Source organism: Rhamphochromis longiceps, linkage group LG6, assembly GCF_057381845.1.
Source record: "Rhamphochromis longiceps isolate RC_006_pf linkage group LG6, R_longiceps_female_GT1.1, whole genome shotgun sequence".
Taxonomy (NCBI): Eukaryota; Metazoa; Chordata; class Actinopteri; order Cichliformes; family Cichlidae; genus Rhamphochromis; species Rhamphochromis longiceps.
In genome coordinates, this window is record NC_140562.1 from 25557482 (window position 1) to 25569487 (window position 12006).

Sequence of the window (12006 nt, forward strand, 5' to 3'; positions counted from 1 at the left end):
CCAAAGGTCACATTAACATGTCCATCTAGGGCTGGGCGATATGACCCAAAATTCATATCTCGATATTTTTTAGCTGGATGGCGATATAAGATGTATATCTCGATATTTTTTTAAAGCCATAAAGTAAGAACAAAAAGAGAGTTCTTAGTCAAAGCTGTGTCTCAGATGTCACACAGGCACTTTTATTAAAATAAAGCATAGATGTACATGAAAAAAACTACTCAAAAATAAATTATGAGCATTTATTAAAAATAATGCTCCATAAATAAAAGAAAAGTATGTTGTTTTTGTCCATAACAAAAAGCTCACAATTGTGCAGTCAAAATTTAAACTAAAAGAGGCTGAGCATAATAACAAGGGCAGATTTCACAGCTGCTCTGTTCCCAACTTCTACTGCGTGACTGACAGCCTGGAGTTTGAAATCCGCTTCAGGTGCCATTTATGGTCCTTATACACACACAATACGGTAATATTACGTTGAAGCACAGTGCGTATTACTACGCGAGGCTCCTCGGTAGCCGTAATGCTCCGACAATCCATCAAGCGGTGCAGCTCCGTAGCTTACCAAAGTCGTACTAAAACATTTTTTGACAGATTGCTGAGCGCCGTGTTCCACATAAAATCGGTTCGCGGTCATCAGGCACAACCAGAATTCATACATAAGGCGCGCTGTCAACTTTTGAGAAAATGAAAGGATTTTAGGCTGTGCAGCCCCTGTGGGCTGCATGGCGTTAGCGTGGTTAGCTCGTTAGCACGTTGACGCCGTCCAGCCCCACGCACGGAGCGATGCGCAGTAACTCGTTAACGGAGATTTGCCGTGTTCATCTTATCGCTGCCTGCAGGTGAAGCTATGGGGGAGGAGGGGGAGTTGTGTTCAGTGAAGGAGAGGCGAGGCCGAGTAACGTTGCGTAGAGACAAAAGTGGACGAAAGAGAGGCAAACTTCTGGCTCCACAACTATAATTATAACGTATATATCGATATAAAGGATATGGTCACATCTTATATCTAATATAAAAATATATCGATATTTTTTAAAAAACTCGATATATCGCCCAGCTCTATGTCCATCCCTGTACTAACAAACATGCCATATTGGCCCAGTTTATTTTTCTTATCATTGTTTTGAGGAGACCAAAAATAGCATTTACATTTCTGTTGTACAGTTTATTTGCTGTTATGGAGTTCTTGTTACTGATGAAAAAAAAGTGTATTTTTTGTTTCAAAATAGCTGATCTGCTCTATGCCAACATCTGCGAACAAATATAATTCTATAAAGTTGGTCTATATAGTGTGTAACTGTTGATATAGAGCGTTATTAAATTTATTGCTAATGCAATCATATGGCACGTTGACTTCTAAGGAAATTTTAGATGGCACTTATCATCAGAAAGGTTGCTGACTCCTGGGTTAGACCTTCATATTAATTTTTTTTTAAAACTTTTTTAAGAACGCATTTTAACATTGGACTCAAAAATAAATAAATCCCCCGCTAACAAAAAAGGCTCTTCAAGTGCCAAATTGCTTTATATTTCTTCACTTAAATATACGGCCGCAAGTAGGGCTGACATGGGCCCCAGGTTTGATGTGTTCTGCCGTAAACTGGACAAACCAACATAAGGATGGAAGCCACTGTGGGACTTTTTCAGTAAGTTGAGCATGTGTTTTATAAGTTAATCAGTAAATTAACACCAATAGCTAGTTAACCCATAGCTATTCACACAACAACGGGGTATTGGGTAACTATGATGTTTTTATTTTAGAAAACAAAGTACACATGAATTAATGTACTTTAATAGAAAATGGAAAGGTGATACAACCTCAAAAACGTGGTTGCCTCTAGATTTAAAAAGAGAAATAAGGTCCAGTAGTTCCACTATATAAAAAATAAATGCACAATTTAAAAGACAAAATTTATAGGTAGGTATATCGACTTCTCATTAAATTATATGAATTATTATGGCTTTGTCTGCCATAGTGTTTTTCTTTAAACTACTTAGGAACACTTTTACTGGCAGTCGGTGATGTCACTGAAAGGCAAGGTTCTGTTGCCATAGTCTCCTGAGTTTATTTTGAAAGCTCACTTACGGAACTCGCTTAAACAGCTTAGGAAAGACAAGCGCACACATTTGAAGAAGTATTCCCTCATCACGGTGACATTTTCACTTTTAAACGGTCTCAAAAATTAACATGAAAAAGGAAACGAGAAAAAATACAAATTCAGGAGATAAGAAAGATCCAGGAGATCAAAGTAAGTAAACAAATACATCAAATCTGGGTAAAATCCCTCAAATAACAGAATCTACTTTTCTAAAAATGTTGACAGTCTGTGTATAAAATGAAACATTTGAATCCTACCCATATGGAAAAGATATATATAAATCTTATAAAGTTTGTATCTGTCTTGTGTGAAACTTGTATGTTTTGGATACTTACTAAAACAATATATGAAAGTAATGAGAAAGTGGCCACTTTCACGAGTAAATCATATAAGCCTGATATGATTCACTGCATGAAGTAGGCCACATCTTATGCAAGTCTTTTATAAATTTGTACTATTTCTTTTCCATATGGGTATGTTTGACTGAAAACAACATAATTACAACACGTCTAATCAAAGAAAGGTTAATGGGGCACTTTGTCTTTTGGTAAAATAATGTGACAAGTTTATTCTTGGACTCAGCAGTAAAAACAGATCAACAAGTGTCATGAAGATCTAAGTCTTAGTAGACCTAGTATGGAGTCGTGTTGCTCTGTTTTTTATCAAAAGGATAAACTTGTTATTATAATTTAACCAATACTTCCTAAAATGTCGAGCACTCTTTTTCACTACTGTGTTGTTGTTGTTGTTTATAGACTCTAAGAGCAGGATGGCTAAAAGAAAGGCCAGTCCTGAAAAGAAGACCCCCGTAAAAAGAGGGAGGGTCACTGAGCAGGCTGCTCCTTCCACCAGCTCAGATACACACCAGGTCAAAGCAGTGAAGAGTAAGGCCCAGCAAGATGGAGCGGGCACAACCAGTGCACCGAAGAAGATTAAACTTGCTGAGCCTACGAGTGGAGACAGGGAGCAAGCGTCTTCCTCCGTGGACACTGGTAAAGGTAGGCTAATTAGTTGAGTGAGGGGTAGATTAAGTGCACAGCTGGTTGCTCGGTTTAAGATATTAGTGTTTGGGAGATATTTTTCTGTTGTACAGTTCATTTGCTGTTATGGAGTTCTTGTTACTGATGAAAAAAAGTGTATTTTTTGTTTCAAAATAGCTGATCTGCTCTATGCCAACATCTGCGAACAAATATAATTCTATAAAGTTGGTCTATATAGTGTGTAACTGTTGATATAGAGCGTTATTAAATTTATTGCTAATGCAATCATATGGCACGTTGACTTCTAAGGAAATTTTAGATGGCACTTATCATCAGAAAGGTTGCTGACTCCTGGGTTAGACCTTCATATTAATTTTTTTAAAAAACTTTTTTAAGAACGCATTTTAACATTGGACTCAAAAATAAATAAATCCCCCGCTAACAAAAAAGGCTCTTCAAGTGCCAAATTGCTTTATATTTCTTCACTTAAATATACGGCCGCAAGTAGGGCTGACATGGGCCCCAGGTTTGATGTGTTCTGCCGTAAACTGGACAAACCAACATAAGGATGGAAGCCACTGTGGGACTTTTTCAGTAAGTTGAGCATGTGTTTTATAAGTTAATCAGTAAATTAACACCAATAGCTAGTTAACCCATAGCTATTCACACAAATGAATAGCTATGGGAAAGGTGATACAACCTCAAAAACGTGGTTGTCTCTAGATTTAAAAAGAGAAATAAGGTCCAGTAGTTACACTATATAAAAAAATAAATGCACAATTTAAAAAACAAAATTTATAGGTAGGTATATCGACTTCTCATTAAATTATATGAATTATTATGGCTTTGTCTGCCATAGTGTTTTTCTTTAAACTACTTAGGAACACTTTTACTGGCAGTCGGTGATGTCACTGAAAGGCAAGGTTCTGTTGCCATAGTCTCCTGAGTTTATTTTGAAAGCTCACTTACGGAACTCGCTTAAACAGCTTAGGAAAGACAAGCGCACACATTTGAAGAAGTATTCCCTCATCACGGTGACATTTTCACTTTTAAACGGTCTCAAAAATTAACATGAAAAAGGAAACGAGAAAAAATACAAATTCAGGAGATAAGAAAGATCCAGGAGATCAAAGTAAGTAAACAAATACATCAAATCTGGGTAAAATCCCTCAAATAACAGAATCTACTTTTCTAAAAATGTTGACAGTCTGTGTATAAAATGAAACATTTGAATCCTACCCATATGGAAAAGATATATATAAATCTTATAAAGTTTGTATCTGTCTTGTGTGAAACTTGTATGTTTTGGATACTTACTAAAACAATATATGAAAGTAATGAGAAAGTGGCCACTTTCACGAGTAAATCATATAAGCCTGATATGATTCACTGCATGAAGTAGGCCACATCTTATGCAAGTCTTTTATAAATTTGTACTATTTCTTTTCCATATGGGTATGTTTGACTGAAAATAGCATAATTACAACACGTCTAATCAAAGAAAGGTTAATGGGGCACTTTGTCTTTTGGTAAAATAATGTGACAAGTTTATTCTTGGACTCAGCAGTAAAAACAGATCAACAAGTGTCATGAAGATCTAAGTCTTAGTAGACCTAGTATGGAGTCGTGTTGCTCTGTTTTTTATCAAAAGGATAAACTTGTTATTATAATTTAACCAATACTTCCTAAAATGGCATCAAAATCCTTCCAGTCCTGATGTCGAGCACTCTTTTTCACTACTGTGTTGTTGTTGTTGTTGTTGTTTATAGACTCTAAGAGCAGGATGGCTAAAAGAAAGGCCAGTCCTGAAAAGAAGACCCCCGTAAAAAGAGGGAGGGTCACTGAGCAGGCTGCTCCTTCCACCAGCTCAGATACACACCAGGTCAAAGCAGTGAAGCGTAAGGCCCAGCAAGATGGAGCGGGCACAACCAGTGCACCGAAGAAGATTAAACTTGCTGAGCCTACGAGTGAAGACAGGGAGCAAGCGTCTTCCTCCGTGGACACTGGTAAAGGTAGGCTAATTAGTTGAGTGAGGGGTAGATTAAGTGCACAGCTGGTTGCTCGGTTTAAGATATTAGTGTTTGGGAGATATTTTTCTGTTGTACAGTTCATTTGCTGTTATGGAGTTCTTGTTACTGATGAAAAAAAAGTGTATTTTTTGTTTCAAAATAGCTGATCTGCTCTATGCCAACATTTGCGAACAAATATAATTCTATAAAGTTGGTCTATATAGTGTGTAACTGTTGATATAGAGCATTATTAAATTTATTGCTAATGCAATCATATGGCACGTTGACTTCTAAGGAAATTTTAGATGGCACTTATCATCAGAAAGGTTGCTGACTCCTGGGTTAGACCTTCATATTAATTTTTTTTTTAAACTTTTTTAAGAACGCATTTTAACATTGGACTCAAAAATAAATAAATCCCCCGCTAACAAAAAAGGCTCTTCAAGTGCCAAATTGCTTTATATTTCTTCACTTAAATATACGGCCGCAAGTAGGGCTGACATGGGCCCCAGGTTTGATGTGTTCTGCCGTAAACTGGACAAACCAACATAAGGATGGAAGCCACTGTGGGACTTTTTCAGTAAGTTGAGCATGTGTTTTATAAGTTAATCAGTAAATTAACACCAATAGCTAGTTAACCCATAGCTATTCACACAAATGAATAGCTATGGGAAAGGTGATACAACCTCAAAAACGTGGTTGTCTCTAGATTTAAAAAGAGAAATAAGGTCCAGTAGTTACACTATATAAAAAAATAAATGCACAATTTAAAAAACAAAATTTATAGGTAGGTATATCGACTTCTCATTAAATTATATGAATTATTATGGCTTTGTCTGCCATAGTGTTTTTCTTTAAACTACTTAGGAGCACTTTTACTGGCAGTCGGTGATGTCACTGAAAGGCAAGGTTCTGATGCCATAGTCTCCTGAGTAGGGATGGGTACCGGTGTCCGGTGCCATGATGGCACCGGTTCTGACATAAACGGTAGTAACCAGACCGAAAAGCAGCGCACATTTCGGTGCTTTATTTCGGTGCTTTTTTTTCCTGAGCTGTGATAAACTTCTAGCCAATCATTTTACGTTTCCGAGGATAGTAGGCGGGTCCAGGTACGTGCGTTCTTTTAGAGCAGAGCTACAGATTAAAAATGTCCAAGGCGAAGCGGTCAAAAGTCTGGCTGTACTTCACAGCAATATATGCAAACTCAGCAGCCTGCAACAAGTGCTTTAAGCTGATACTGTGATACTGTCAAAGGAGGTAACACCTCGAATCCGACGAAACACCTGGCGACGCATAGCGTTTTTTTAAAGCCGAGAAATGCGCCGTATTTGATAGCTTGCTGCGAGACCTCACACCGAGCACATCTACTGCGGGTGGGTTGCCTGTTATGCAACATCCCCCAAAAACACGAAGAGGAGAGTCCTGGCCCCTAGCCCTGCCAGTGTAGCAGAAATGATGACGGATGATGATGCAGCAGCAGCCGTTCTTCTCTGCGTGAGTAGCTTAATGTTGTTCGTGTGTAATTTACGTTGAGTAGGCTAACCACGTTATTACATTAATGCAGGTAAGGTGAACTAGCAAACATCATCATAGCTACATGCAGCTGTCCTCTTGTTTGATGGCAGATACTCGCTTCACCCTGGCCAAAAAGGCTAAAAAGACCAAAGAAAAAGTGGAAAACAGTTAAACATGAGAGGTTTAGGACAAAGTTTGTGTTTTTTCCATTGATTAAGCACTGCTTCCAGCCAAGAGTGATGCCATATATGCCCCATAGCTGCAGAAAAGGCTAACATTGTTATCTTTTTACAAAAAACAGCTGAACATGAGAGGTTTTTGGACCAATTTTGTGCTCTCCATTCTTTAAGCACCGGTTTGAGCACCGGCACCGTTTCAAAAGTACCGGTTTGGCACCGGTATCGGATAAAACCGAAACGATACCCATCCCTACTCCTGAGTTTATTTTGAAAGCTCACTTACGGAACTCGCTTAAACAGCTTAGGAAAGACAAGCGCACACATTTGAAGAAGTATTCCCTCATCACGGTGACATTTTCCATTTTACAAGGTCTCAAAAATTAACATGAAAAAGGAAACGAGAAAAAATACAAATTCAGGAGATAAGAAAGATCCAGGAGATCAAAGTAAGTAAACAAATACATCAAATCTGGGTAAAATCCCTCAAATAACAGAATCTACTTTTCTAAAAATGTTGACAGTCTGTGTATAAAATGAAACATTTGAATCCTACCCATATGGAAAAGATATATATAAATCTTATAAAGTTTGTATCTGTCTTGTGTGAAACTTGTATGTTTTGGATACTTACTAAAACAATATATGAAAGTAATGAGAAAGTGGCCACTTTCACGAGTAAATCATATAAGCCTGATATGATTCACTGTATGAAGTAGGCCACATCTTATGCAAGTCTTTTATAAATTTGTACTATTTCTTTTCCATATGGGTATGTTTGACTGAAAATAGCATAATTACAACACGTCTAATCAAAGAAAGGTTAATGGGGCACTTTGTCTTTTGGTAAAATAATGTGACAAGTTTATTCTTGGACTCAGCAGTAAAAACAGATCAACAAGTGTCATGAAGATCTAAGTCTTAGTAGACCTAGTATGGAGTCGTGTTGCTCTGTTTTTTATCAAAAGGATAAACTTGTTATTATAATTTAACCAATACTTCCTAAAATGGCATCAAAATCCTTCCAGTCCTGATGTCGAGCACTCTTTTTCACTACTGTGTTGTTGTTGTTGTTGTTTATAGACTCTAAGAGCAGGATGGCTAAAAGAAAGGCCAGTCCTGAAAAGAAGACCCCCGTAAAAAGAGGGAGGGTCACTGAGCAGGCTGCTCCTTCCACCAGCTCAGATACACACCAGGTCAAAGCAGGGAAGCGTAAGGCCCAGCAAGATGGAGCGGGCACAACCAGTGCACCGAAGAAGATTAAACTTGCTGAGCCTACGAGTGGAGACAGGGAGCAAGCGTCTTCCTCCGTGGACACTGGTAAAGGTAGGCTAATTAGTTGAGTGAGGGGTAGATTAAGTGCACAGCTGGTTGCTCGGTTTAAGATATTAGTGTTTGGGAGATATTTGTGTGTATGATCTAATACGCTGATGTGCTTTTGCTGTTTTCCACATCTGCAGACTGCAGTCAAAACACAAAGGGGTGCACAAAAAATGGCAGAAACAAGTCTGCGGGAGACAGCAAAGAGTCACCCAAGAAAAAGAAAAAGGACAAAACCAAAAACGTCGTCCAAAATCCAGCAGCCGACCAGCAACGTAAGTAGCAAGCAGCTTGGCTTTTATACTCAGGTGAAGAGCAAAATGAACATTTAGGGTACAGCAGAGAGTAATTTGTGTCACAGCTGTAGTAAAACAACATTTGGGTCTTTTCAGGGGAATACCAAGCCAGATATGTGCAGGAGCACCATCTAGGAAATGGCGGCTGTGGAGCAGTGTTTGCTGGCTACAGGATAACAGATCATTTCCCAGTAAGTGTTCAGATGGTGGGAGTAAGACAGGCAGTAATGCAGATAACGGATAATATCGTCAGCTGAGCATTAAAGGTGCCGTTTTACACCTTTAATGATGTCATACTGAGGAAATGCTCACCAATGCTCTGTGTCTTTTAGGTAGCCATCAAACACGTTCCCAAGAACAGAATCCCCATCAAAGTGACGGTAAGTGTGCAACACTTGAACTGTTTTTACATTCCTGGACTGAGTGCAGCGTTCACCTGTGAAACATCTGTTCCTCATCATCCACTTTGTTGTAATATATCAGGATGAAAACGGGAAGGAAGTCTCAGTGGAAGTGGCCATTTTGCTGAAGCTTGCAGCTGAAGCAGATGGATCAGTGGGAACGTCGGCTCCTGTGTCTCTGTTGGACTGGTTTGACTTTGGCACAGAGCTGATCCTGGTGCAGGAGAGACCTGTCCCCGCGGTGGACCTGTTTGACTACATAAGAGAAAATGGAGGATGTTTACCAGAAGGAAAGGCCAAGGTAAGTTGACTGGAAGAGCCTTAGACTGTACAGCACTGAAAGCACAGAGTATCAGAGAAGCATCAACCTGTTGACTCATTACTGTCTTTTTCATCTTTTCCAGGTCATTCTGAAGCAACTGGTTGATGCAGCAAAGGACCTGGAAGAGAAAGACATCTTTCACCGGGACATCAAGAGTGAGAACATTCTGATTGAGACCGGCTCAGATGTGCCTCGAGTTCGTATCATTGACTTTGGCCTGAGCTGCTTTGCTACGGAGCAATCGCAGTTCTGCTTCTTCTATGGTAACATATTCAGCTCCTGCTCTTCACAGATGTAGCAATTTGTGCCTTTTGTTTTAGAAGAAATTGTAATTGTGTCTGTTTATTAGGTACACCTATCCACAGCCCTCCCGAATGTTACTGGGGCAAAAAATACAGGCCTGGACCCACCACGGTGTGGCAAATGGGAGTGGTGCTGTACGAAGCGCTTCATGTGGGGGACTTTAATATCATGACGTTCATTGAAAACGAACTGAAATTCAACGAGCATCTGTCCCCACGTAAGAAAACATCACACTTCAAGATTCACTGATGGCTTGGATCACTGGAACTATCATCTTCATCTTTTCTCTCCTTTCTTTCTTTCCAGACTGCCGGAATTTCCTGGATGCGTGTTTAACCGATGTCCCGGAGAAGCGCCCAACGCTGGGGGACCTCCAGCGTCACCCCTGGCTCAGATAAACCCATCTCTCACACACACACATTTCATATATTATCATATAAGTGTGATACGTGACCTAACTTTCTATTTTTGTCTTTCTTTCATTTTTTTGGTTTTTTTTAACAGGAAAAGGTTGTTTTTTGGTTTTTTTTGGCCAATTCTAAATTTTGCTATCCTGAAATTCCTGTAACCCCCCCAGCCATCCCAGGAAAGGGGATCTCTCTTTGAATTGGCTTTCCCGAGGTTTCTTCCCATCATTCTGGCCCCCCGGGGAGTTTTTCCTCGTCTTCATAGAGAGCTTGGGCTGGGTCAGGAGCTTCATCAAAATTGGCCTTATTTGATTAGGTTAATGTAATAAAATTACGTTGATGTAATCAAAATTAGTAAAAATCAAAAGATTTAACTTAAACTTCCATTAAAACTTGTTTAACTCAACTTTGCTGAGAATACTCTTTCATTACCATGTCAAGGATTGTTTTTTACTCATGATGCATTTTGACAAGTAAGAAAACTGAAAACTCAATCAGGTTAAAGTATGCACAACGAAAGTCACACTGTCACTGCTCTGAAGACTTGCATCTGTTGCCCTAACCTCTAATGCGTCTCAACAGATTTCCTGGATCTAACAGAGGTTGCAACAGTTTTTCCTTCCCACTGTTGCTGATTGTTTGCTCATAGTGGGCTCTCTGATTGGTGGGATTCATTTTCTAATAGTATAGGGTCTCTGCCTTCCAATGTAAAGTGCCTCTAGACAACAGATGTGACTTGTTGCTATAGTTAAGGTTGAATTGAATCATTAATGTCCATTCAGTAGTGAAAATTTTATATTTCTTAATAGGGGTGGGTTTTGATGATCGATTTATCGATTAAAATCGATTCTGGCTTGGATAACGTGATATCGATTCATTAAAACCTGAATCGATTTTTAAATAGAAATTTATTTTGCCCGAAACGCCAGAATCTCAGGTTAAACCTCACAAAATTTCTACAACCACCAAACCGCTAAAACAGTAAATGAGAGCAGGTACACGGATTCTGCACAAAGATGTAAACAAAAAACGCGGACCCGACGGATCAGAATCACTGAGATGTGGCTTTCTCACCCGCCGGCACGTACGCTTAGCTGTGTCTCTAATCAAACCTCTGTAACTGTGCTCTGCTTCACTTCGTTTTTGACTGCACAATATTTTTAATGTCATCTGCTATAAAAACCCAGACCAAGTCTCGCAAGCGTCAGCTTTCTTTTTATAGATAGAAAAATATAGATATGTACTGATAAGTGATCAGAATTATAATATTTCTGACTGTCTGAGGCAAAATTTCCCTGATTCAAATCGAATCGAAACAAATCAAATCGTGGATCGAATCGATTCGGGACCTTGTGAATCGGAATCGAATCGATTCTAGAAATCAGTGACGATACCCAGCCATATTTCTTAATATCCATCTATACTCAATGTGAATTCCATAAATTTAATAGAGCTGTTTGACTGATCACCTAATGTGTGACAAAAGAATCCACTGTGATGCTAATGACCGTCTGCGCTCTCTTACCTGTCTGTAAAAGTTGGCCTTGTCTCTCTCACTCTGCCTTCTCTCACTCGTTTCCCAGTCCAGTCACGCCTCTCTCCTCTGTTGCAGAAGTTCCAGCCCGTGCTCTTCCTGTGTTCCGCATGCCCGACTGTTTCTCTGCCCCCTGGTTTTCCACGTCACCTGTGCAGAGTTTCTGTTAATGACCGTGCTCCTGTTTAAGTTGATTCCTCTCATGAATAAATCTTGTAAATATTTCAAGTGATTGAGTCTGCTCTTAGGTCCAACTGCACTCTCATTTCCAGTTTGTGACATGGGCTTTTCTTTCTTTCCTTTGCATTATTGTCAGGTCTTTACCTTTCAATATAAAGTGCATAGGAGGCAAACGTTGTTGTGATGTTGGCGCTACATTAATAAAAGTGACTTGAAATTGAATAAGTGCAAGAAGACACAGCTGAGCTCAATCTAAATAATAGAGCAATTGAAAATAAAACTAAAGGCAAAGTACAAGAGACAAAAAACTGAAAACAGAAACTGAACTAATTACACACAGAGACAAGAGACTAACACTCAACTAGTCATAGAAACACAGGGGAGGTTACAGCTAATTAAAACACACCGAAATATCAAATTCAAAGAATTCTTCCCCTCAACCACAACCGCTCACAGCAGATGGC

The 12006-nt window shown here is 39.1% G+C and overlaps 1 protein-coding gene across 1 annotated transcript; it reads left to right on the forward strand.

Moving 5' to 3' along the window:
* The first annotated feature begins 1953 nt into the window (after positions 1–1953).
* Positions 1954–10832, forward strand: LOC146668073 (uncharacterized). The gene is made up of 11 exons (XM_085409868.1): positions 1954–2249; positions 2855–3097; positions 4849–5091; positions 7863–8105; positions 8240–8374; positions 8492–8586; positions 8728–8775; positions 8879–9097; positions 9201–9381; positions 9468–9638; positions 9728–10832. The coding sequence occupies exons 1-11, from the start codon at positions 2189–2191 to the stop codon at positions 9817–9819; spliced, it is 1731 nt and encodes a 576-aa protein (XP_085265994.1). The 5' UTR covers positions 1954–2188; the 3' UTR covers positions 9820–10832.
* The last annotated feature ends 1174 nt before the right edge of the window (positions 10833–12006 follow it).

Excerpts from the sequence above, each read along its gene's own strand:
- LOC146668073 (XM_085409868.1), top strand. The coding sequence starts at position 2,189 with ATGAAAAAGGAAACGAGAAAAAATACAAATTCAGGAGATAAGAAAGAT. Across the intron at positions 2,250-2,854 it reads GAAAGATCCAGGAGATCAAA|ACTCTAAGAGCAGGATGGCT; the intron begins GTAAGTAAACAA and ends TGTTGTTTATAG. Across the intron at positions 8,106-8,239 it reads CTCCGTGGACACTGGTAAAG|ACTGCAGTCAAAACACAAAG; the intron begins GTAGGCTAATTA and ends CCACATCTGCAG.